The sequence below is a fragment of the Rhinichthys klamathensis genome, unplaced genomic scaffold, assembly GCF_029890125.1.
Source record: "Rhinichthys klamathensis goyatoka isolate OS25496 unplaced genomic scaffold, OSU_Roscu_1.1 h1tg000176l_1, whole genome shotgun sequence".
NCBI classification, from domain to species: Eukaryota; Metazoa; Chordata; class Actinopteri; order Cypriniformes; family Leuciscidae; genus Rhinichthys; species Rhinichthys klamathensis.
Window position 1 is genome coordinate 1,052,501 of NW_026606705.1, and position 27,587 is coordinate 1,080,087.

The window sequence follows — 27,587 nt, forward strand, 5'->3', positions numbered from 1 at the left end:
CGACACTATTTAGGTTTGTACGTTAGCATGGACTCACTGATTTTAATTGTAACTTAATATGACAACTAGAAAATTATTGTTTTCCTCTTTATTGGGGTTGAGTCCTCAGGGAACCAGGTTACTGCGCACACATCAGGGATAAACTAACCAGGCTTCAGTCGCAGATAATTGGTCCGTTCGTGCAAATCTAATCACACTTTTGAAACGTGCGCACAGTACGGTGATTTAAAGCATGAATACCCATGGCCATCCTCTCAGGATACTGGAATCAGTGTTATAAGAACCCCAGGCACATCGGTTTACCATTTTTGTAGCATAAACACCATCAAAACAATGCCAACTGCCAACTGCCTCATCTGCGTTCGAGGGGAGGGGCTTACCGATAGGTCAATTGACCCTTCGCAGGGAGTTTGATTGACAGGCGATCTGACCAATCATAATCCGCCGAATAAGCCATTTTTGTCCGACAAAGCAGTCAGGAGAGTTAGTAGATCAACGTTTGAGGATTTGAACGTGAAAGAAAAAAAGTGTACTGACGTCTTTCTGCTGTTAAAACAACATTCCTTCTGATGTTCATCCATGTTTATTTGATTCTGTAAGTGAACTAGAAGGAAGAGATGATCGGTTCACGAGCAGCTTTAACTGAGCGATCTGTCACGAGTCACGACACATTAAAGAGACGCAAAACGCTATTTATTGTTTAAATTTCTTAAAAAAAAAGACCAAATTTGATAGTTGAGACTTATAAAGTAAGCTTGTCTGTCAGTGTGTTGTCAGTCTCTCTGCTCCCCGATGTGTGTTTCCCTGCGTGAGAACATGTGGCGTGAGAGAGGCGTGGCTTGTCTGACATAGCAACAGTAACTAAAGGGGGCGGGTCTTTGCGAACGTCAATTCCGCATATTAAACACCAAATACGTTCTGATTGGCTGTGATTTTCATAGAGTGCAGCATCAGTTAGTTTTCTCCATAGGGGAATGGATGCATGTAAATACACACATACTTCCGGAACCAACGCCGCTAAAAAAAGTGGTGTTGTGATCTTTTAAGAACTGAAAAATGAATAATGTTACAGTCTGACTCTGGTTATTATTCATGTGTGGTGTTAGAGGAGTCTGTCTGAGAGAATCAGGGGTTATCTTCACGTGTGTGTGATCTTTTCCCCAGATGAATTCAGTGGAAGCCGTTTACAGGAGCTCATATAAGCTGATCCTGCTGCAGGCGCTCAGGTAAACAACTGTGTATACTTTTATTCATCAGGGACACATCAAATTGATCAAAAGTGGCAGTAAAGACATTTATAATGTTACAAAAGATTCTGTTTCAAATAAGTGAGTGATAATGTTACAAAAGATTCTGTTTCAAATAAGTGAGTGAGTGAGTGAGTGAGTGAGTGAGTGAGTGAGTGTGTGTGTGTGTGTGTGTGTGTGTGTGTGAGTGAGTGAGTGTGTGAGTGAGTGAGTGAGTGAGTGTGTGAGTAATGATGCTGAACATTCAGCTTTGATCACAGGAATAAATTACACTTTACTGTATATTCACATAGAGAACAGCTGATTTACATTAGAATAATATTTCACTGTTTTCACAGTGTTTTTCATCAAATGAATGCGCCGTTGTTGAGCGGAAGAGACTCTTAAACAGTCGTGAAGCTGCTCTGTCCTGGTGGCAAAAGTTTAACAAGAACAAATATCTGCATAACCGTGTGTGAATCTTTAGTGGTGAATGATTGTGTGAAAGTGAGCGTTAAACTGCAGAAAACGACCCACAATAACCATCAGCCCAACGAGTGTGAACGTGTGCGTGTGTGTGTGTGTGTGTGTGTGTGTGTGTGTGTGTGTGTGTGTGTGTGTGTGTGTGTGTGTGTGTGTTTGCAGGTTTCATGCGTGTGTGAAGAGTTTGCCTTTGGGTCAGAATGTGGAGACAAACCCGTCCTTCTTCCTGAAGATGATCTGGACGATGGCTCGAGTCATGAATAAACTCATCAGACACACAAACACAGGCAAGAGCGCTAGTGACATTAACGTTAGCATGAAACAGAAGTTACGCTAGTCAGGGTTCGTACACGGTGCTTCACGTTCTTGACTTTTTTAAATGTAAGTCCTGGAAAACCCTTGAAAACGGCCATATTTACGAAGAGGTGCTTGAAAAGTGCTTGACTTATTTAAATACAGTATATATGAAATTTATTTATTCGAAAAAACACGTATAAAATCTTTTCAGGCAATATACCCATCAGACCTTTTCTCCATATAGAGTACGCCAATATTATAATATAAAATGTTATTTATTGAGCAATAATAGCCATTATGAACTTTGTATTTATATTATTAAATATGTTGTAAGTTGTATTTTGGATACCATATATCTGTAAAAAAATTCTAAAGATATTGTTTGATAAGTGCGATCTCTGATTGTAGTCCTTGAAAACCAAAAAAGTAGAGCTTAAAGTCATTTAAAGTCGTGGAATTTCGTTTTACAGTATCTGTATGAACCCTGGCTGCTCTTTTTTTTCCTCTATTGTGACGTATATCGAGTGAAACGCTTCTGGAACAAGAACAGATGTGGGCGGGGCTTGATTGTGTCTGTGAGGAACTGATTGGATGGTTGTGGTCTGCTATTGGCTGATCTCGTGTGAGTGACAGGTTGTCCTCCCTCAGGTCTGGTTCTGGGTTCGCTGGACGGTGGAGGCGTTCTCCAGTACGAGGCCGTTCAGATGTTGTTCTGTGTGGCGTTTGAGGTCGTGTTCACACAGAATCGCTGGGTTTATCGCAGTCTGCTTCCTCCACTGCGCAAACGTACGTCTAACTCCTAAATCTGTTGTTTAGTGTGGAATGAGGTCACTGTTGCATTATGGGTGCTGAGGCCGTAATAGCAGTGTTATTTTCGTGTCGTTGAGATACTATTATAGGATTTATTCGTATTTTGAAATGGTTCTATTTTTTTGTTCAGTTTTTATTTTAATTTGACTAAATTGTATTTTTTTTAAATGTAATAACCACTTACTTTTTATTGATTTTTATTTAAGTAAATTTAGTATTTCAACTTAAACTAAACAAAAATGAGAAATGTTGGCAAATAATATACACTTAACAAAATTAAAAGGTAAAAAAAAAAAAAGGTTGTTGAATGTTGAAACAACCTTTTTTTTTTTCGGACCCCCAATACAGTAAAACTGCACATTTTAGAGTGGCCTTTTACTGTGGACAGCCCTAAGGCACACCTGTGCAATAATCCTGCTGTGTAATCAGCATCTTGATATCTTGATCTCGGCAAAGGAGAAGTGCTCACTTACACAGATTTAGACAGATTTGTGAACAATATTTGAGAGAAATAGGCCTTTTGTGTACATAGAAAAAGTCTGAGATCTTTGAGTTCAGCTCATGAAAAATGGGGGAAAAACAAGTGTTTATAATTTTGTTCAGTGTGTGTATATATATATATATATATTATAGAGAGCAAGAGATATTAATAGTATTTATATGCTATTTTATTTTTTATTAATATCGATTAATATATGTAGTTTTTATTAATATTGAAATAGCTTTTCATTAATTATTTTTTTGTAATTTTGTTATGTGCTTTTGTTTTTTTTAATATCACTATTTAGGTTTATTTTATTTTACTTTTTCATTTTAGTTTTAGTTTAGTATTTATTTCGAACTTACAAAAATGTCGTAATTGTATTGTTTTAATTGCTTCTTATGTGTATTTTAGTTAATTGCCTTGGGAACATTTTTCAGTTTTTCATCACATTTATATTTTATTTCAACTTCATCTCAGTTACCAAAACTGTTTTTAACAGTTGTAGTTAGTTAACGATATTATAATAACCTGGTGTGATTTCAACTTAAGTTTTTAAAAATCATGTTTAAAAGCCATATTCCTGCAAAAGACACAAACAGCCCTCACTCCACCAATCAGAGACGTCGCCGTTACAGTCGAGACATTAGAGGTTTTAGAGTCTCTTTACACTCTTAAATGACTTATTATGTTTGTTAATGTGTATTTGACTTATTTTATGCTTTTATGCAATGGAGAATTCTTCCAGAAACTTGGACTGCTGCAAAGTGTTCTTTCGTAACGTTAGCGTTTGTAGAGGAGTTTTGCCAATGATTTGCTGTGTCAGGTGTTTTATTCGTGTGTGTGTGGGTGTCTCTCTCTCTGTGTGTGTGTGTGTGTGGGTGGGTGGGTGGGTGGGTGTGTATGTGTGTGTGGGTGTCTCTCTGTGTGTGTGTGTGTGTGTCTCTTTGTGTGTGTGTGTGTGTGTGTGTGTGTGTGTGTGTTTGTGCGTGTGTGTGTGTTTCTCTGTGTGTGTGTCTCTGTGTCTCTGTGTGTGTGTGTGTCTCTTTGTGTGTGTGTGTGTGTGTGTCTCTGTGTGTGTGTGTTTCTGTGTGTGTGTGTGTGTGTCCTCAGGACGGAGGCGTCTTCAGCGTTTGCTCCACGGCATCAGACTGGCTCGTGTTCGTCAGGCCTCGACTCCCAGAATCCCTCAGGACTTCACAAGCATCCGTGCGTAGAGCGTGAAGGCGACGCTGTGCTGAACGCTACACACACCTGAGCTGTGTGTCCATGCTGACGGCTCGTCGTTAAACACTACACACACCTGAGCTGTGTGTCCATGCTGACGGCTCGTCGTTAAACACTACACACACCTGAGCTGTGTGTACATCGCAGCGAGAGATAAGAGCGCTCATGTTTGTGTGATGTTTGCATGTTCATCTGTTTGTGCTTTAAAATGTATATTTCAATACAGAAAATAAAACAAGCGAGTTATATTCAGGTTATTCCAACTAAAATGACCATGTTTTCCTGCAGAACCCACTCATTATTTAGTTTAATATGATCATATTTTCATCTACAGCAGTAATTACAGCTCCGTTCACACGTTTAATGTGTATTTCACCGATTTTACTCTTGAATCAGTGAAAACTCAACAGGTTTAAGAAGAAATGCACTGTTTATATAATAATATCATAAAACATGATATTTTTATTGAGTTGATTGACAGGCAATGTTGTTTAATATTCAGTCCTATTATTATGGAAGCTTGTTTCTGCCACAGAAAAAAAAAGAAAAAAATGTTAGTTATGCCTTTATATCAGGCAATTCTGAGTTGTTTTTTGCTCATAATTGTGATGTAAACTCACAGTTGCGCAATGATCTTTGAAATGGTTTCCTGGAAATGGAAACGAGCTTCCACACATGATGAGCCTCAGTTTTATGCGGCTGTAAACTCGTTACTCTGGTTACTGACTAACCCGGTGTCCTCTGTGGACGTGACCGCGCTTCAGATGAGCTCGCGGAGATGTAGAAACTCACTGACGTCTGTAATGTGTGACCAGATGCTGCAATATATGATGGTGTTTGTCTTTTTACATGGTAAAACATTGATCACACTAGAATCTCAAACACTCTGTTCATTACAAGCATTTATACAATTATACATGTTCACATATATGTAGCAAGATTTATACAATATTGTATATACAGTTAGGTCCATATATATTTGGACACAGGCACAATTTTTTTTTTTTCAGATATTTACCAAAACATATTCAAGCTATAGTTATATAATGGATATGGGCTGAAAGTGCACACTCTCAGGTTTAATTTGAGAGTATTTAAATCCAAATTGGAGGAAGGGTTTAGGAATTATAGCTCTTGAGAGTAGCCCCCTTTTTCAAGGGACCAAAAGTAATTGGACAATTGAATCAAAAGTGGTTTCTTGGACAGGTGTGGGCTATTCCTTCGTTATTTCTTTATCAATTAAGCAGGTAACAGGTCTGAAGTTGATTCAAAGAGTGGTATTTGCATTTGGAATCTATTGCTGTGAACCTACATCATGCGTTCAAAGGAGCTCTCCATGCAAGTCAAACAGGCCATCATTAGGCTTCAAAAACAAAATAAATCCATCCGAGAGATAGCAGGAATATTAGGAGTGGCCAAATCAACAGTTTGGTACATTCTGAGAAAAAAAGAATGCACTGGTGAGCTCAGCAACATAAAAAGGCCTGGACGTCCACGGAAGACAACAGTGGTAGAGATCGCAGGATCCTCTCCATGATAAAGAAAAACCCATTCACAGCATCCAGCCAAGTGAAGGACACTCTCCAGGAGGTAGGCGTGTCATTGTCAAAGTCTACAATCAAGCGAAGACTTCACGAGAGCAAATACAGAGGGTTCACCACAAGGTGCAAACCATTCATAAGCATCAAGAATAGAAAGGTCAGATTAGACTATGCCAAAAAAGATCTAAAAAAGCCTGACCAGTTCTGGAAAAGCATTCTTTGGACGGATGAAACTAAGATCAACTTGTACCAAAATGACGGTAAGAAAAAAGTATGGAGAAGGCTTGGAACAGCTCATGATCCAAAGCATACACGTCATCTGTAAAACATGGTGGAGGCAGTGTGATGGCATGGGCATGCATGGCTTCCAGTGGAACTGGATCACTGGTGTTTATTGATGATGTGACAGAAGACAGAAGCGGCCGGATGAATTCTGAAGTGTATAGGAATATACTGTCTGCCCAGATTCAGCCAAATGCAGCAAAGTTGATTGGAAGGCGCTTCACGGTACAGATGGACAATGATCCAAAACACACCGCAAAAGCAACCCAGGAGTTTTTTAAGGAAAAGAAGTGGAAAATTTTGCAATGGCCGAGTCAATCACCTGATCTCAACCCGATCGAACATGCATTTCACTTGCTGAAGGCAAAACTAAAGGCAGAAAGACCCACGAACAAACAACAACTGAAGACAGCTGCAGTTAAGGCCTGGCAAAGCATCACAAAGCAGGAAACGAGCTTTGTGAGCTTTGTGACATGGTGCATTATCCTGTAGTAGTAGCCATCAGAGGATGGGTACATGGGGGCCATAAAGGGATGGACATGGTCAGAAACAATGCTCAGGTAGGCCGTGGCCTTTAAACGATGCCCAATTGGCACTAAGGGGCCTAAAGTGTGCCAAGAAAACATCCCCCACACCATAACACCACCACCACCAGCCTGCACAGTGGTAACAAGGCATGATGGTTCCATGTTCTCATTCTGTTTACGCCAAATTCTGACTCTAACATCTGAATGTCTCAACAGAAATCGAGACTCATCAGACCAGGCAACATTTTTCCAGTCTTCAACTGTCCAATTTTGGTGAGCTCTTGCAAATTGTAGCCTCTTTTTCCTATTTGTAGTGGAGATGAGTGGTACCCGGTGGAGTCTTCTGCTGTTGTAGCCCATCCGCCTCAAGGTTGTGCGTGTTGTGGCTTCACAAATGCTTTGCTGCATACCTCGGTTGTAACGAGTGGTTATTTCAGTCAAAGTTGCTCTTCTATCAGCTTGAATCAGTCGGCCCATTCTCCTCTGACCTCTAGCATCAACAAGGCATTTTCGCCCACAGGACTGCCGCATACTGGATGTTTTTCCCTTTTCACACCATTCTTTGTAAACCCTAGAAATGGTTGTGCGTTAAAATCCCAGTAACTGAGCAGATTGTGAAATACTCAGACCGGCCCGTCTGGCACCAACAACCATGCCATGCTCAAAATTGCTTAAATCACCTTTCTTTCCCATTCTGACATTCAGTTTGGAGTTCAGGAGATTGTCTTGACCAGGACCACACCCCTAAATGCATTGAAGCAGCTGCCATGTGATTGGTTGATTAGATAATTGCATTAATGAGAAATTGAACAGGTGTTCCTAATAATCCTTTAGGTGAGTGTATGTATATATCACATTTAATATTTGTGTATATATACATATAAAAAAAATTAAAACACTTAAAAAATCACTATTTTGAGTTTTGTAAAGATGATATTTACACCTCAGAAATCTTGCGTTTCATATTCTCAGTTTCATTTTGCAGAATAAAGTCATTGATGTGGTTTTCCCCCATACTTTAAGGACAAACATTTGTCACTAATATTTTTTTATGTAATTTAAATAATTTACAGATACAGTGAAGTCAGAGAGGCTAAAACGTCTTTCTCAGGCACTTGTTGGTTTAAATGAGACGAGCTTGAGATTGTAGTTTGTAGGGATTGTGTCGTTAGATGCGTCTCTATAGCACGTGCAATTTATATGCGAAAATGAGTCTTTACGTGGCGTGCATATGACCCCTTGGCTAGGATTAGTGTGTGGGTACATGCGTATTACACACAATCAAGTGTGTATCATATGCACGTAAAAACTCATTTTGGCGTATGAATTGCAGGATATGAGGCTGGTCTTCTACAGCGCTTTATAGGTCTGGATGCGCCCGTCGGGTGTGAAGGCCGGGTTGCTGTTGGGGTTCTGGTTCTGGTTGCTGTAGGGGTTCGGGTAACTGTGTCCCGCCTGGGATCTGGTCTGTCGTCTGATGAGTCTGTACACGGCCACGGCCGGGATGGAGAGCACAGGAACCGAGCTCAGCAACACACACACCGCGAACACCCAGTCCGAGTACGGCTTCACCTCCGGCTCCGGGAACTTCTCCTGCAGGCCGGATTACAGGGAGCATTTTTATGATTTAATTAAATTTTCAGGTTTTTTTATTTTTTTTTATACAATTATTCATTTTAATTTTATATTTATTATTTAATTTTAGTACGTATTTGGTATTTTAAGATCATTAAATTTACTTTTATTATGATTTAATTTTCTCCATTTAATTTTAATTTGTTTTTTATTTGAAATATTCATTTTAATTTCATGGTAAATATTTGTATGCTTATTTTGTATTTTAAAATATTTTTTTAATTTAGCATTTTTATGCTTTATTTAAAAAAAAAATTACAATTAAGTTGAATTTTATAATAAAATTTTAGTACGTGTTTTGTATTTTAAAATATTTTTTAATTTAGCATTTTTTATGATCTAATAAAATTTTCTGGTTTATTGTTTTTTATTTTACAATTATTTATTTTAATTTTATATTTATGATTAATTGAAGTCCATTTAGCATTTTAAGATCAATTATTTTGCTTTTTTTGCTGTTTTATTTTTTTATTTTAATTATGATTTAATTTTAGTGTTTAGCATTTTAAGAAAATTTTATTTGCTTTTTTATGATTTAATCTTCTCCATTTTAATTTTTTTATTTTAAATGTATTAACTTTAATTTTATGATTTAATATTGGTATGTTTTGTTTTTTGTATTTTAAAATAATTTTAGTTTAGCATTTTTAAAATTTTAATTTAATATTCTGTTTTTTTTTTTTTTTCATTTTATATTTATGATATAGTTTTAGGAAGTGTTTTTTTTATTATAAAATTATTTATGTTCAATTTTGTGTATTCATTTAATGTTTAGTGTTTTAACTTGTTTATTATGAGCCAGCCTGCTTAACAAAGTCCACCTCGACCCGGTAACCCGTTAATTGAGCAGCTTCTCTCATATAAGCACACTGAGTGGCACCAGTGATCCTGCAGAACAGCTGATGAAGGTTCTGTGGTCACTCACATACTGCGGGTTCCAGGCGGGGTAGGTGGGGTGTGTCTGGACCTGCACCGCGACGTAGGCCACCAGCACCACCAGCAGCATGACGGGGCTGATGCCCATCCAGCACGCGCGCCAGTACAGGTTCGGCCGGCGTCCCGTCATGAACTCGATGTCATCGCTGAAGCTGGAACACACACCGTCTCAAACCGTTACACACATCTGATACTGAAACCAGGAGCTCAAATATTCAGATAAGTTCATATTTCAAGAATTTATTTTAATAAGTTAACATTTTTTAAAAAAAATCACGGTTCTCTGATGTCTAATATGGTCACATGAAAAAAATTGAAATAATCTGTGATTCTGAATGCCAATATCCAGACCAGCGGCGACTGACAGACACACACTCTCCTCAAACATCGGATTTATCCGCGCTGTGCCGCGCCGAGGCACAACCCACGTAAAGTTGATAATTCCGTGAATAAATGCAGATTTCGGACAGAGATGGCGACAAAGAGGGAAAACTGCGGACTGCAGCTTTAATGTATTTTATTTTAAAATATATTCATATTTTACATTTTTATGTTTTTATCCACTCACAAACCCCAGTTTCGGCAAACGCTGCTTTAACTAACTGTTTAAAAAATCATGTTTATCTATTTTTAAGACCACCAACCTTTTCCTTCGACCTCTTTTTAATGATTTTCACTGATGGCAATGCTGTCTTTTAAACTGAACTGGTGAATTTTCCTACCGCTTTATCCCGTAGAAGCACACGACGCCGATGATCTCGAAGAAGGCGATGACGAGGAGCGGGACGGATCCCACGTAACTGTTGAAGATCTCCAGCCAGTAGTTCCCGGATCCCAGCATGAAGATCAACCCCACCAGGAAGCTCACCGCACAGATCAGACCTGCATTAGCATAGCATTATAGAGATAGTTCACCAACAAACGACAATTAGCCCATGATTTACTCTCCCTCAAGCCATCCTAGGTGTATATGACATGCTTCTCTCAGACGAACACAATCAGAGTTATATTAGAAAATGTCCTGGCTCTTCCAAGCTTTATAATGGCAGTGAATGGATATATTTTTTTGAAAAAGTCCATAAAAGTGCATCTATCCATCATAAAAGTGCATCTGACTATCCTAAAAGTGCATCTGTCCATCATAAAAGTGCATCTGTCCATCATAAAAGTGCATCTGTCCATCATAAAAGTGCATCTATCCATCATAAAAGTGCATCTATCCATCATAAAAGTGCATCTGTCCATCATAAAAGTGCATCTGTCCATCATAAAAGTGCATCTGTCCATCATAAAAGTGCATCTATCCATCATAAAAGTACATCTATCCATCATAAAAGTGCATCTATCCATCATAAAAGTGCATCTATCCATCATAAAAGTGCATCTATCCATCATAAAAGTGCATCTGTCCATCATAAAAGTGCATCTGTCCATCATAAAAGTGCATCTGTCCATCATAAAAGTGCATCTGTCCATCATAAAAGTGCATCTGTCCATCATAAAAGTGCATCTGTCCATCATAAAAGTGCATCTATCCATCATAAAAGTGCATCTGTCCATCATAAAAGTGCATCTGTCCATCATAAAAGTGCATCTGTCCATCATAAAAGTGCATCTATCCATCATAAAAGTGCATCTATCCATCATAAAAGTGCATCTATCCATCATAAAAGTGATATCAGCCATTTCACTGCCATTATAAAGCTTGGAAGAGCCAGGACATTTTTTAATATAACTCTGATTGTGTTCGTCTGAGGAATGTCATATACACCTAGGATGTCTTGATGGCGAGTAAATCATGGGTTAATTTTCATTTTTGGGTGAACTATCCCTTTAGCATATGGCCAGCCTCATTAGCATACGGCCCGTGTCTCAGGTGTGGTACCTGTGAAGATCTCTTTGGGCATCCACTCGGGCACCACGTGCAGGTCAAGCAGCGGTGTCAGGGCCCCCTCCAGGATCCCAAACATGGAGGACAGGCCGAGGCTGAGGAGCATGACGAAGAAGAGCACGGCCCACACCTGCGAACCCGGCATCTCGATCACTGCCTCCGTGAACACGATGAACGCCAGGCCCGTTCCTGAAGCACTCTGGGTAACAGAGAGAGAGTCTCAGTCACGGCATACACACTAGCGTTACACAGTTACTAGTTACAACACTAGCGTTCAACGGTCACTAGTTACAACACTAGCGGTCAACAGTTACTAGTTACAACACTAGCGTTCAACGGTCACTAGTTACAACACTAGCATTCAACGGTTACTAGTTACAACACTAGTTGTTTAATAGTTACTAGTTACAACACTAGCGGTCAATGGTTACTAGTTACAACACTAGCGTTCAACGGTTACTAGTTACAACACTAGCGTTCAACGGTTACTAGTTACAACACTAGCATTCAACGGTTACTAGTTACAACACTAGCGTTCAACGGTTACTAGTTACAACACTAGCGTTCAACGGTTACTAGTTACAACACTAGCGTTCAACGGTTACTAGTTACAACACTAGCGTTCAACGGTTACTAGTTACAACACAAGCGTTTAACGGTTACTAGTTACAACACTAGCGTTCAACAGTTACTATTTACAACACTAGTGTTTAACAGTTACTAGTTACAACACTAGTGTTTAACGGTTACTAGTTACAACACTAGCGTTCAACGGTTACTAGTTACAATACTAGCGGTCAACGGTTACTAGTTACAACACTAGCGGTCAATGGTTACTAGTTACAACACTAGCGGTCAATGGTTACTAGTTACAACACTAGCGTTCAACGGTTACTAGTTACAACACTAGCGGTCAATGGTTACTAGTTACAACACTAGCGTTCAACGGTTACTAGTTACAACACTAGCGTTCAACATTTACTAGTTACAACACTAGCGGTCAACGGTTACTAGTTACAACACTATAAAGAAGAACATTTAGAAGAACATTTTTTCACAGTAATGTAAAATTTTCATCAATATTTCCAACACTGAAATCAAGTACATTTTACCCCAAAAAGACACATAAGGGCAGTGCCACAATAAATGAACCGCTGTCAACACCAATTGGTGGTTGTCAGTGTATTACAATAGTACAGAACAGATATTAGTACTTCAATCGATCTGTAAATTAACATTATATCAGATAGTGAAATACAGTTTTTTACTGTAAATTTAAGTTAAGTATGTAAATGTTGCTACCGTATTTTTTACGGTAAATTTCTGGCAACCACAGCTGCCGGTTTTTATTTTTTTGACTGTGCGATAATAATCATAAATGTTTCTTGATCATCAAATCATCATATTAGAGTGATTTCTGAAGGATCATGTGACACTGAAGACTGGAGTAATGATACTGAAAATTCAGCTTTGATCACAGGAATAAATTAGTCTTTACTGTATATTCACATAGAGAACAGCTGATTTACATTGTAATAATATTTCACAATTTTGACTGTGTTTTTAATCTTCTGAGCAGAAGAGACGTGCTTGTAATGCCAGCTACCTGATCCAGGAAGTTCTTGAGGACGCAGTGTTTTAGGTTGAGGCCGGAGACTTTATCCGGGTCGCTTGAGTTCAGAAACATCAGCCAGTTGTCGTAGTTCTCCGCCGTGATGTTCTTCTCCTCGATGTCGAAGGCGTTGGTCAGATCCAGGATGTTCCTGCGAACACAACACACACACACCTTGTCAATCAGACCCCGCAGTCGTGTAAACACTCAGTTATGGGTGTGTAAACGCAGTGTGTGTGCGTCACCCGTCGATGCAGGCGTTGAAGTTGCTCGTGGCCTTGAAGCCCAAGATGGCGAATATGGGGATGGAAGCGTAGAGAGACGTGGCGCTGTTAATGCATCCCACAAACACAGCGTCTCGCTCACAGTCATTCCTGTTGGAAACACACATAGGCACCTCTATATATACTTATATATACATATATACCTTTCATATTCATAATGCATGATTTTAAAGGTGCAGTCTGTAAGAATGACAGCTAGTGGTCGAGATAAGTACTGCAGTCCAAATTCAAAATATCGGAGATCGTTGTTTCCCCGCCGCCTCAGACTCGACGAGCGCAATGGACAATGAAAGCCGGGGGAGACTTATGGTGCGTTCACGTGCTATGGAAAATATGATATTTTCCACTTGTGAACTGGTATTTACCAGTGTGTTGCGTTCAAGTGCTTTTGTTGTCGTAATGTGGTAAAAAGATGGAGATCCAGACCTGTTATTTAGCTAAAACTATTTTAGATTACTTAAGTCATCTGCTACAGCAAGAAAATGATTTATCAAAACTCAAACGTAAATAATATATGCTGTATATTTTCTAGATCATGAATAGTACATATTTTTACTATTCACAACTCTTGCGTTGCTCTCCGCCATTTTGAAAAGGTCAAAGGTAATCTCATCTCGGCAACTCGTGCATCTAAATATTCTACGAGTTGCCCAGTGGAAAATACCACATGAGGGGGTGTTCATGTGCATTTTCCATGTCAGCTTTTGGTATTTACCATAATTACCATAGCACGTGAACGCACCATTACACACTGTAAGTTGATGAGTTGATTTATGCGCGCTTTAATATGCTCTCGTTCATAGAGATTTCTAGATTGATATCGAGGCTTTTTAGGTTGTGTGGAATCTGCGATCTCTGACCCAGTTTGTTTGCTGGTTTCAATGGCTGCAATACGCCGAGTTTCCCATCAACTGGCACATTTATATATTTTACAATCATTTTAAGTTTGTATTTTTATGATTTAATTTAAGCTTTGGTGTTTTATTTTGACTTTGACATTTTTTATTTATTTAAATGATAACATTAATATTCAGCAGGGTGATGAATCCAAAATCTTTGGAATTCTCAAAAATTCTGTAATAGAATCGATATTTTTCCCGCCCTTCAGACGGTGTGTTGTACAGACGGTGTGTGTCGTACTTCTTGGGGTTGTAGCTGGAGAATGCGATGAGTCCCCCGAAGGCCAGAGACAGAGAGAAGAAGATCTGTGTAGCGGCGTCCAGCCACACCTGAGGATTAGTCAACAGCGTCCACTGAGGAGACAAGATCACACACACACGGTCAGATCTCACACACACACACACACACACACACACACACACACACACGGTCAGATCTCACACACACACACACACACACACACACGGTCAGCAGATCTATGGGTAAGATCTCTCACACACACACACACGGTCAGATCTCACACACACACACACACACACACACACACACGGTCAGATCTCACACACACATACACACACACACACGGTCAGATCTCACACACACACACACACACACACACACACACACACACACAGGGGCAGATCTATGGGTAAGATCTCACACACACACACACACACACACACACACACACACACACACACACGGTCAGATCTATGGGTAAGATCTCACACACTCACACACACAGACTCACGTCTGGTGTGAACAAGTACCGGAGCCCATCGGTGGCCCCTGGCAGTGTGAGGGCCCGCACTAGAGACTCCTGCTGTGTGAGTGTGTGTGTGTGAGAGACTCACGTCTGGTGTGAACAGGTACCGGAGCCCGTCGGTGGCCCCTGGCAGTGTGAGGGCCCGCACTAGAGACTCCTGCTGTGTGTGTGTGTGTGTGTGAGAGACTCACGTCTGGTGTGAACAGGTACCGGAGCCCGTCGGTGGCACCTGGCAGTGTAAGGGCCCGCACCAGAAAGATGGTGAGCACGAGGTACGGGAAGGTCGCGGTCACGTACACGGCCTGCATAAACACAAACATTAACCATCAACACGACCCACTGAGCACAAACACACACACTAGCCGCATTTCCATTACAGATCCGCGCAAAACTTTTGCAATATTTTCTAAATGTCGATAAAAAACTATTGCAAAATGACAGTGTTTCAATTAACTGTTGTTATGCGACTAAGTCAAGCTCGTGCAGTTTGAAGGGTAATGTAAACACGGCTTGTGATGCTGTATATGCTAAAGCTCCTGCAGTTTGAAGGGTAATGTAAACACGGCTTGTGATGCTGTATATGCTAAAGCTCCTGCAGTTTGAAGGGTAATGTAAACACGGCTTGTGATGCTGTATATGCTAAAGCTCCTGCAGTTTGAAGGGTAATGTAAACACGGCTTGTGATGCTGTATATGCTAAAGCTCCTGCAGTTTGAAGGGTAATGTAAACACGGCTTGTGATGCTGTATATGCTAAAGCTCCTGCAGTTTGAAGGGTAATGTAAACACGGCTTGTGATGCTGTATATGCTAAAGCTCCTGCAGTTTGAAGGGTAATGTAAACACGGCTTGTGATGCTGTATATGCTAAAGCTCGTGCAGTTTGAAGGGTAATGTAAACGCGGCTTGTGATGCTGTATATGCTAAAGCTCGTGCAGTTTGAAGGGTAATGTAAACACGGCTTGTGATGCTGTATATGCTAAAGCTCCTGCAGTTTGAAGGGTAATGTAAACACGGCTTGTGATGCTGTATATGCTAAAGCTCGTGCAGTTTGAAGGGTAATGTAAACACGGCTTGTGATGCTGTATATGCTAAAGCTCCTGCAGTTTGAAGGGTAATGTAAACACGGCTTGTGATGCTGTATATGCTAAAGCTCCTGCAGTTTGAAGGGTAATGTAAACACGGCTTGTGATGCTGTATATGCTAAAGCTCCTGCAGTTTGAAGGGTAATGTAAACACGGCTTGTGATGCTGTATATGCTAAAGCTCCTGCAGTTTGAAGGGTAATGTAAACGTGGCTTGTGATGCTGTATATGCTAAAGCTCCTGCAGTTTGAAGGGTAATGTAAACGTGGCTTGTGATGCTGTATATGCTAAAGCTCCTGCAGTTTGAAGGGTAATGTAAACACGGCTTGTGATGCTGTATATGCTAAAGCTCCTGCAGTTTGAAGGGTAATGTAAACGTGGCTTGTGATGCTGTATATGCTAAAGCTCCTGCAGTTTGAAGGGTAATGTAAACACGGCTTGTGATGCTGTATATGCTAAAGCTCCTGCAGTTTGAAGGGTAATGTAAACACGGCTTGTGATGCTGTATATGCTAAAGCTCCTGCAGTTTGAAGGGTAATGTAAACACGGCTTGTGATGCTGTATATGCTAAAGCTCCTGCAGTTTGAAGGGTAATGTAAACACGGCTTGTGATGCTGTATATGCTAAAGCTCCTGCAGTTTGAAGGGTAATGTAAACGCGGCTTGTGATGCTGTATATGCTAAAGCTCGTGCAGTTTGAAGGGTAATGTAAACACGGCTTGTGATGCTGTATATGCTAAAGCTCCTGCAGTTTGAAGGGTAATGTAAACGCGGCTTGTGATGCTGTATATGCTAAAGCTCCTGCAGTTTGAAGGGTAATGTAAACGTGGCTTGTGATGCTGTATATGCTAAAGCTCCTGCAGTTTGAAGGGTAATGTAAACACGGCTTGTGATGCTGTATATGCTAAAGCTCGTGCAGTTTGAAGGGTAATGTAAACGCGGCTTGTGATGCTGTATATGCTAAAGCTCCTGCAGTTTGAAGGGTAATGTAAACACGGCTTGTGATGCTGTATATGCTAAAGCTCCTGCAGTTTGAAGGGTAATGTAAACACGGCTTGTGATGCTGTATATGCTAAAGCTCCTGCAGTTTGAAGGGTAATGTAAACACGGCTTGTGATGCTGTATATGCTAAAGCTCCTGCAGTTTGAAGGGTAATGTAAACGCGGCTTGTGATGCTGTATATGCTAAAGCTCCTGCAGTTTGAAGGGTAATGTAAACACGGCTTGTGATGCTGTATATGCTAAAGCTCCTGCAGTTTGAAGGGTAATGTAAACACGGCTTGTGATGCTGTATATGCTAAAGCTCCTGCAGTTTGAAGGGTAATGTAAACACGGCTTGTGATGCTGTATATGCTAAAGCTCCTGCAGTTTGAAGGGTAATGTAAACGCGGCTTGTGATGCTGTATATGCTAAAGCTCCTGCAGTTTGAAGGGTAATGTAAACACGGCTTGTGATGCTGTATATGCTAAAGCTCGTGCAGTTTGAAGGGTAATGTAAACACGGCTTGTGATGCTGTATATGCTAAAGCTCCTGCAGTTTGAAGGGTAATGTAAACGCGGCTTGTGATGCTGTATATGCTAAAGCTCCTGCAGTTTGAAGGGTAATGTAAACGCGGCTTGTGATGCTGTATATGCTAAAGCTCCTTCAGTTTGAAGGGTAATGTAAACGTGGCTTGTGATGCTGTATATGCTAAAGCTCCTGCAGTTTGAAGGGTAATGTAAACACGGCTTGTGATGCTGTATATGCTAAAGCTCCTGCAGTTTGAAGGGTAATGTAAACGCGGCTTGTGATGCTGTATATGCTAAAGCTCCTGCAGTTTGAAGGGTAATGTAAACGTGGCTTGTGATGCTGTATATGCTAAAGCTCCTGCAGTTTGAAGGGTAATGTAAACGTGGCTTGTGATGCTGTATATGCTAAAGCTTGTGCAGTTTGAAGGGTAATGTAAACGTGGCTTGTGATGCTGTATATGCTAAAGCTCCTGCAGTTTGAAGGGTAATGTAAACGTGGCTTTTGATGCTATATATGCTAAAGCTCCTGCAGTTTGAAGGGTAATGTAAACACGGCTTGTGATGCTGTATATGCTAAAGCTCGTGCAGTTTGAAGGGTAATGTAAACACGGCTTGTGATGCTGTATATGCTAAAGCTCCTGCAGTTTGAAGGGTAATGTAAACACGGCTTGTGATGCTGTATATGCTAAAGCTCGTGCAGTTTGAAGGGTAATGTAAACGTGGCTTTTGATGCTATATATGCTAAAGCTCCTGCAGTTTGAAGGGTAATGTAAACACGGCTTGTGATGCTGTATATGCTAAAGCTCGTGCAGTTTGAAGGGTAATGTAAACGCGGCTTGTAATGCTGTATATGCTAAAGCTCCTGCAGTTTGAAGGGTAATGTAAACACGGCTTGTGATGCTGTATATGCTAAAGCTCGTGCAGTTTGAAGGGTAATGTAAACGCGGCTTGTGATGCTGTATATGCTAAAGCTCCTGCAGTTTGAAGGGTAATGTAAACGTGGCTTGTGATGCTGTATATGCTAAAGCTCCTGCAGTTTGAAGGGTAATGTAAACACGGCTTGTGATGCTGTATATGCTAAAGCTCGTGCAGTTTGAAGGGTAATGTAAACGCGGCTTGTGATGCTGTATATGCTAAAGCTCCTGCAGTTTGAAGGGTAATGTAAACACGGCTTGTGATGCTGTATATGCTAAAGCTCGTGCAGTTTGAAGGGTAATGTAAACGCGGCTTGTGATGCTGTATATGCTAAAGCTCCTGCAGTTTGAAGGGTAATGTAAACACGGCTTGTGATGCTGTATATGCTAAAGCTCCTGCAGTGTGAAGGGTAATGTAAACGTGGCTTTTGATGCTATATATGCTAAAGCTCCTGCAGTTTGAAGGGTAATGTAAACACGGCTTGTGATGCTGTATATGCTAAAGCTCGTGCAGTTTGAAGGGTAATGTAAACGCGGCTTGTAATGCTGTATATGCTAAAGCTCCTGCAGTTTGAAGGGTAATGTAAACACGGCTTGTGATGCTGTATATGCTAAAGCTCGTGCAGTTTGAAGGGTAATGTAAACGCGGCTTGTGATGCTGTATATGCTAAAGCTCCTGCAGTTTGAAGGGTAATGTAAACGTGGCTTGTGATGCTGTATATGCTAAAGCTCCTGCAGTTTGAAGGGTAATGTAAACGCGGCTTGTAATGCTGTATATGCTAAAGCTCCTGCAGTTTGAAGGGTAATGTAAACACGGCTTGTGATGCTGTATATGCTAAAGCTCGTGCAGTTTGAAGGGTAATGTAAACGCGGCTTGTGATGCTGTATATGCTAAAGCTCCTGCAGTTTGAAGGGTAATGTAAACGTGGCTTGTGATGCTGTATATGCTAAAGCTCCTGCAGTTTGAAGGGTAATGTAAACACGGCTTGTGATGCTGTATATGCTAAAGCTCGTGCAGTTTGAAGGGTAATGTAAACGCGGCTTGTGATGCTGTATATGCTAAAGCTCCTGCAGTTTGAAGGGTAATGTAAACGCGGCTTGTGATGCTGTATATGCTAAAGCTCCTTCAGTTTGAAGGGTAATGTAAACGTGGCTTGTGATGCTGTATATGCTAAAGCTCCTGCAGTTTGAAGGGTAATGTAAACGTGGCTTGTGATGCTGTATATGCTAAAGCTCCTGCAGTTTGAAGGGTAATGTAAACGCGGCTTGTGATGCTGTATATGCTAAAGCTCCTGCAGTTTGAAGGGTAATGTAAACGCGGCTTGTGATGCTGTATATGCTAAAGCTCCTGCAGTTTGAAGGGTAATGTAAACACGGCTTGTGATGCTGTATATGCTAAAGCTCCTGCAGTTTGAAGGGTAATGTAAACACGGCTTGTGATGCTGTATATGCTAAAGCTCCTGCAGTTTGAAGGGTAATGTAAACACGGCTTGTGATTTTGTATATGCTAAAGCTCCTGCAGTTTGAAGGGTAATGTAAACACGGCTTGTGATGCTGTATATGCTAAAGCTCCTGCAGTTTGAAGGGTAATGTAAAAACGGCTTGTGATGCTGTATATGCTAAAGCTCCTGCAGTTTGAAGGGTAATGTAAACACGGCTTGTGATGCTGTATATGCTAAAGCTCGTGCAGTTTGAAGGGTAATGTAAACGCGGCTTGTGATGCTGTATATGCTAAAGCTTGTGCAGTTTGAAGGGTAATGTAAAAACGGCTTGTGATGCTGTATATGCTAAAGCTCCTGCAGTTTGAAGGGTAATGTAAACACGGCTTGTGATGCTGTATATGCTAAAGCTCCTGCAGTTTGAAGGGTAATGTAAACGTGGCTTGTGATGCTGTATATGCTAAAGCTCCTGCAGTTTGAAGGGTAATGTAAACGTGGCTTGTGATGCTGTATATGCTAAAGCTCCTGCAGTTTGAAGGGTAATGTAAACGTGGCTTGTGATGCTGTATATGCTAAAGCTCCTGCAGTTTGAAGGGTAATGTAAACACGGCTTGTGATGCTGTATATGCTAAAGCTCCTGCAGTTTGAAGGGTAATGTAAACACGGCTTGTGATGCTGTATATGCTAAAGCTCCTGCAGTTTGAAGGGTAATGTAAACACGGCTTGTGATGCTGTATATGCTAAAGCTCCTGCAGTTTGAAGGGTAATGTAAACACGGCTTGTGATGCTGTATATGCTAAAGCTCCTGCAGTTTGAAGGGTAATGTAAACACGGCTTGTGATGCTGTATATGCTAAAGCTCCTGCAGTTTGAAGGGTAATGTAAACACGGCTTGTGATGCTGTATATGCTAAAGCTCGTGCAGTTTGAAGGGTAATGTAAACGCGGCTTGTGATGCTGTATATGCTAAAGCTCCTGCAGTTTGAAGGGTAATGTAAACACGGCTTGTGATGCTGTATATGCTAAAGCTCCTGCAGTTTGAAGGGTAATGTAAACACGGCTTGTGATGCTGTATATGCTAAAGCTCCTGCAGTTTGAAGGGTAATGTAAACACGGCTTGTGATGCTGTATATGCTAAAGCTCCTGCAGTTTGAAGGGTAATGTAAACGTGGCTTGTGATGCTGTATATGCTAAAGCTCCTGCAGTTTGAAGGGTAATGTAAACACGGCTTGTGATGCTGTATATGCTAAAGCTCCTGCAGTTTGAAGGGTAATGTAAACGTGGCTTGTGATGCTGTATATGCTAAAGCTCCTGCAGTTTGAAGGGTAATGTAAACACGGCTTGTGATGCTGTATATGCTAAAGCTCCTGCAGTTTGAAGGGTAAAGTAAACACGGCTTGTGATGCTGTATATGCTAAAGCTTGTGCAGTTTGAAGGGGTAATGTAAACACGGCTTGTGATGCTGTATATGCTAAAGCTCCTGCAGTTTGAAGGGTAATGTAAACGTGGCTTGTGATGCTGTATATGCTAAAGCTCCTGCAGTTTGAAGGGTAATGTAACCGTGGCTTGTGATGCTGTATATGCTAAAGCTCCTGCAGTTTGAAGGGTAATGTAAACGTGGCTTGTGATGCGGTATATGCTAAAGCTCGGGCACCTTCCCGATGGTCTCGATGCCCCGTATGAAGCAGATGTAGACGATGCCCCAGGCCGAGGCGAGGCACAGCACCAGCCACCACTGAAGAGAGCTGCTCTGCTCCAGGCCCGGCGAGATGTTCAGCGTCTGCCGGTACCAGAAGTAGTTCACCGGTGTGCTGATCACACACTCCTCCACATAACCTGCGAGACACACACACATCATGTGTTACAGTATTCACTCATAATCATTTCAATTTATATAGATTTGTATTCATTTATATTTTTGTTTGTTTATTTTTAATGTTTATTATTTACTTTCTGTAAATGTTTATTTGATGTATTTTCAATGTATTTATACATTAAAAATTTGAATATTTATATTCATTTATATTTTTGTTTGTTTATTTTAATGTTTATTATTTACTTTCTGTAAATGTTTATTTGATTTATTTTCAGTGTATTTATACATTAAAAATAGAATATTTGTTTTCATTTATATTTTTGTTTATTTATTTTTATTGTTTATTATTAACTTTCTGTAGATGTTTATTTGATGTATTTTCAATGTATATACAATAAAAATAGAATAAATAAAATGAAAAACACATTGAAAATGCATCTAATAATAAATAAAAAGTAAATTAATTTACATTAAAAATACATTTATTTACTTTTTATTTATATTTATTTTATGTATTCGCAATATATTTATAACTTATTCTATTTGTATTTATTAATGTTTATTTTTAATGTATTTATATTTTTTTGTTTATTTATTTGAATGTATATTTATTTACTTTGTTTATATTTATTTGATGTATTTTCATTGTATTTATCATTTTATTGATTTTGTTTCTATTTATGTTTTTTCAGTGTATTTATATTTTTATTTACTTATTTATTTTCAATGTATTTATGCTTTCATTTCATTTGTATGTATTGTTTATTTTTAATGTATTTATATTTTTGTTTATTTTTATTGATTTTTTTTACATATTTATTAACTTGTTGTTTATATTTATTTGATTTATTTTCAATGAATTTATCATTTATTTGTATTTATTTGTAATGTTTATTTGCAATGTATTTATTTTTTATTTATTTTATATTGGTTTTATTTTAATGCATTATTTACTTTTTATTGATTTATATTTTAAATATGTATACTTATATATTTGTTATTTTTAATGTATATTTATATTTTTATGTATTATGCAATTTTTATGCATTTATTTAATTAATATATATATATATTTATGTATATTATTACTTTTTTAAAAATTTTATTGTGGTGTGAAATATTATATTCTTGACAGGCATGAATTCATTTTACTCCTATATTGTATATTACTCCTATTGTATTTAATCTTGTTCTTAATTACGTCCTGAGCATCATGCTGCTTCATTTAGTGTTCACTATATTACAGTAATGAGCGTGTAATGAGGGTGCTTGTGTCCCTGTACCCGTGTTGTTGTCGTTGATGGGACACTGACTCCAGGGCAGCGGCTCCTGAAACGAGTGGAAGAAATACCACAGAACCCAGGCCAGAATCGTGTTATAAAACAAGCCCACCAGGAAGGAGAGGATCATCGACGCCACACCTGCCGTTTACAGTCAGAACTCAATCATGCCTTTATGAACTCATAAAGCGTTTAAGACACAGTGACACGCTCTAAGACATTAAACATTTGCTCAAAATCACAGACGGTGAAAAAAAGAACATACACGATCAGTAAAGTGTGCATTAATTAAAGTCCCCCTGTAGTCAATCATTTTATCCCTTAAAACTCATCTCTGATCACCAAAATTACATATTTAAACATTTTCTTCATGCCTTAAAGCAACACCAAGTAACTTTTCCTCTGCGGTCGCCCTACAGGTTGGAAGTGGAATTGTCCATTACTGCTGTCGTAAATAATTTAGCCTAGCGTAGCCTATACTGTCGCACACACACTCGCTGTTTATCCAGCGCCGGCTTTGGAATGAACGACGTCCACAGACAAGCTAGATTATGATGCATGATTTCATGAAAGTATGATGTATTGCGACATCAGAAACGAAGAAAAACTAAATAATGACTATTGTAACGCTTGACGTAAAGCAAGTCAAATTTGTAGTTTTCTTATGTCTCATTAGAACTACAGAAACGCGACCCGATCTGGCAATCTTACATAGCGTGGTTATAGCAGATATAGGGATGCAGAAGTGCCTTTCACCCTGTTACGACTTAATGAACCACTGATACGATTTTGGAAATATTATTTTAAGGTAAAAAATCTTACTTAGTGTTGCTTTAAAATAGCTTGAATGTAACTCTACAATGTAAAAAAAAAAAAATAATTACCTGAAAATTTTTAGTTGATACAACAAAGGATATTGGTTTAATAAATAAAAAACGTAAAATATCATGCTATCTGAATCACATTAATGAACTAATTGATTTGACAAAAGATAAATGCACAGATAAGAAGTCCTGCAGATGTTTGGGAGATGTGCAGCTCACCCAGTCCGCCCAGCAGAGGAGAGATGGAGTGCCAGACGCCGATGCTGCCCTTCCTCAGACTCTGGCCGATCGCCAGCTCCAGATACAGCAGAGGAAGACCCTCGAAGACCAGCGCGATCAGGTACGGGATCAGGAACGCACCTCACACACACACACACAACCTTCAGATGTGGGTACTTAGATAAAGAAATCAGCACTTTTCTCCTCCGCATGTAGTTGTCTGATAAACCTGGCATTGCTCTGCTAAATGCACGAGTGCTAATGTAAAACACTTAATACATTCTTACTAATAAAGGTTCCAGAACGTGTTTCACTGATGCAATAGAAGGACCGGTTTTGGTTCCTCAAAGAACCTTTTCTTAGTGTGAAGAACATTTTAATAATCTAACAAACCTTTTCCAACTATATTGAGCCTTCCTCGCAACGGAAAAAAAGAGTGGAAAAGTGTTTTGTCGTCATTGTTGTGATCAATTTTATTATTACCTAACTTGATTTGTTATTTATTAACTTTAATTTTCAGGAAGGAAAGGTATTGCTTTCAACAACATTTTAAAGTTATTTGTTTTACACTTTACCGAATGGTTTCATTGGTTATTTCATTAGTAACTGCATTCGTTAGCAGACCTTACAATAAAGCAAGACAACATTTATAAATCTTAATGTTAATTTCAGCTTGTACGAATATAATATATATATAAAAATATTATTTTTAATATCAAGAGGATCTGTTTAGTAACATGAACAATTGCATTTTTATAAAAGTGCATTAAACAAATGCAAGCTGTAAATACATAAATTGCCCGTCGTTGGTTAATGTTAATAACTAATGAGACCTTATCGTGAAGTCACACACAACTTTTAAACAATTTTGACACTGAAATTCCTCAATTTAATCTTTAATCAAGTCACGCACAAAAATCTAAACATTCTGAAATCAAGATGCATTTGCAGGTGAAACTCGAAAAATCTGAATATCGTGCAAAAGTTCATTTATTTCAGTAATTCAACTTAAAAGGTGAAACTAATATATTATATAGACTCATTACATGCAACGTGAGATATTTCAAGCCTTTATTTGTTATAGTTGTGATATAGTTATGAAAACCTTTTCACAATATTCTAATTTTGACTTTGGGGTTTTCATAAGCTGTAAGCCATAATCATCAAAATTATAACAAATAAAGGCTTGAAATATCTCACTTTGCATGTAATAAGTCTATATATTAGTTTCACCTTTTAAATTGAATTACTGAAATAAATGAACTTTTGCAAGATTTTTCTAGTTTCACCTGTGGATTAGAAGCAAAATAACTGAAGATATTAAGTCTTGATTATTGAAAAACTGATCAAAATGAAGTGAGTTTGTGCTGAAAACAAGAACTAATATCTGCCGATCTGGTCAGAAAAATAAAGGGAAAACAAGATTATGATTTTTTTCAGTAAACAAGACTTAATATCTTCAGTCGTTTTGCTTCTGATGTAAATGTGTCTTGATTCCAGAATGTTTGTGCTGGAAAACAAGACAGAAACACTTTATTTTTATATACCAACATTGTTTTTTTATCTGTCAAAAACAACAAGAGACGGACGTCCACTATAGAAGTTCATCTAAATCCGCTCAAATTCATTCGTCATTATATCATATTCTGGGTTTATTCTCACAAAATCTGCAATAAAAGCACCTCCTCCGTAAATCTGGCAGAGATACGGGAATCTCCAGACGTTCCCGAGTCCCACGGCGAACCCCACGCAGGTCAGCAGGTACTGGACCTTGTTGTCCCATTTGGGCCGTTCCTGAGCGCTGGAGGCTTCGCTGGTCGTGTCCATCCTGACGGCGTGCGCGCGCGTGTGTGTGTGTGTGTGTGTGTGTGTGTGTGTGTGGGATGGGTGGGTTATGTACAAACAGGAGGTGTGAGGATGCATTCGTTTCAAGCGGGTTTAATGTGTAAGCGGAGCAGGAATGCTGCTCACATCCATGTTTAACTGAAGCAAAGGTTGCGAGCGAGTCGCCGCTGATCTCTTTATAGGCCTCATACGCTTTTATATCATTCTGCTCACAACAAAGTCCTTTCTTGAACTCGGGAAGCAGAAAAAACACTTTATTTTAAGGTGTTCCTGTTACAGAGGGATTTGTGCTTACTCTTGGTTTGGGGGTTACACTTTATTTTAAAGTGTAATTATATATTTAAGAACTGAGTAATATTAATTAACAACAAGTACTTATAGGGCTAGTTGCATGTAATTATGCATAAGTTACAGTTATTCGCATAGTAAGTGCGTGTAACACGTGTAACAGAGATTCTGTCGGATAAAGTGTTACTGCGTGTACTTAAACTCAGGTTTGGGGGTTACACTTTATTTTTAGGTGTAATTATATATTTAAGAACTGAGTAATATTAATTAACAACAAGTACTTATAGGGCTAGTTGCATGTAATTATGCATACGGTAAGTTACAGTTATTCGCATATTAAGTGCGTGTAACACGTGTAACAGAGATTCTGTCAGATAAAGTGTTACTGCATGTACTTACTCTCGGTTTGAGGGTTACACTTTATTTTAAGGTGTCATTGTTACAGTGTAATTATATATTTAAGTACTGAGTAATATTAATTAACATGTACTTACTATAGGGCTAGTTGCATGTAATTATGTGTGACCGAGTAAGGATTCGGTATAGGGCGGGGCGTGTATTTATTTAATGCTATAAATAGCGCAACCGTGTAGACGGGATGACTTCCTGATGATTTGACCTTTTCCGTCTCCTTCCGGTGTTGCGACCCGAAGCGCATAGCGAGCCGGCGGAAGTCCTTGATACAAGAGTGTGAGCGCGTGGGTGATGTAATGGGGCTAGTGCCGAGCGCTGGATGCCGTGTTTAATCCATAGCCACGAATCATTCACCCATTCTGTTTTATTCTTGGATTACGATAGAGGTATGTGTGTGTTAGATTGTTAGGTTTGCTTTGGTGTTAACATTTCATGTATAATCATTGAATTATCTAACAATTCTGTAAAGTAAAGGTGTAATGATGTTGCATGGAATTTGTGGCAGAGGTCTATTGGGATCTGTATTTTAGATATTTATGGTTTGTTTTGTGTTTATTTGGCAGATCCTCCTTTGTGGAGCCCTATGCACGTGGACCTCTGACGTCTAGGCCCTGCTGTTTTGTTTATGATTTATTTTCGTTATAATAACCTCAAAGTTTTGGTTATATATTGATTTTCTGCTGCTTAAATTGTGGTTTATTATTTTTGTGTACTGATTATATCATTTGATTTTGGTTTAGACCAACCGCTGTGTTTGAGTATATGTAAAGGGGAGTGTTAACTTATATTCTTTTGTGTCTTAGGAGCCAGCCTGTGTTGGAGTACTTCCTCTGGGGTCGTTTGGGCCTTTCCTTCACTGTAGCTGGTGTGAGATTTCCTGCACTGCATGCGTATTGATTTGGGAGTGTAGAGTGGTTTGTATTATGCACTGAATTTGCTTTTAGAAGTGATTTTATCATCTTGAGAATAGTACACGTGTGGTGTGTGCTCCTAGGGCGGCGGGTCCGCGGCCAATGACCCTCTATTTTCTACACAGGCTTGGTTACTCCTATTTGTAATTGAGCTA

At 39.2% G+C, this 27,587-nt stretch overlaps 2 protein-coding genes across 2 annotated transcripts in view; one reads left to right on the top strand and one right to left on the bottom strand.

Moving 5' to 3' along the window:
* tert (telomerase reverse transcriptase) overlaps positions 1-4,779 on the top strand; it is a 22,695-nt gene extending 17,916 nt beyond the window's left edge. The window contains 4 exon segments of the mRNA XM_056260475.1: positions 1,165-1,226; positions 1,872-1,996; positions 2,655-2,792; positions 4,411-4,779. Coding sequence (XP_056116450.1) covers positions 1,165-1,226; positions 1,872-1,996; positions 2,655-2,792; positions 4,411-4,514 — 429 coding nt within the window. The 3' untranslated portion in view covers positions 4,515-4,779.
* A 3,381-nt stretch (positions 4,780-8,160) lies between these two features.
* Positions 8,161-25,848, bottom strand: LOC130092394 (sodium-dependent neutral amino acid transporter B(0)AT3-like). Its single transcript, XM_056260243.1, has 12 exons — positions 25,657-25,848; positions 23,975-24,115; positions 22,935-23,072; positions 21,490-21,671; positions 15,090-15,200; positions 14,373-14,485; positions 13,194-13,322; positions 12,943-13,099; positions 11,331-11,535; positions 10,168-10,327; positions 9,435-9,597; positions 8,161-8,467 (listed from the first exon to the last, which is right to left on the bottom strand). The coding sequence occupies exons 1-12, from the start codon at positions 25,799-25,801 to the stop codon at positions 8,225-8,227; spliced, it is 1,887 nt and encodes a 628-aa protein (XP_056116218.1). The 5' UTR covers positions 25,802-25,848; the 3' UTR covers positions 8,161-8,224.
* Positions 25,849-27,587: the final 1,739 nt, after the last annotated feature.

Bases quoted from the DNA above. Each gene is read 5' to 3' on its own strand.
- LOC130092394 (XM_056260243.1), bottom strand. From the start codon at position 25,801: ATGGACACGACCAGCGAAGCCTCCAGCGCTCAGGAACGGCCCAAATGG. The intron at 15,201-21,489 runs GTGCCCGAGCTT...GTGTTTATGCAG, and splicing joins GCATCGAGACCATCGGGAAG to GCCGTGTACGTGACCGCGAC. The intron at 13,323-14,372 runs GTACGACACACA...TGTTTCCAACAG, and splicing joins TCCAGCTACAACCCCAAGAA to GAATGACTGTGAGCGAGACG.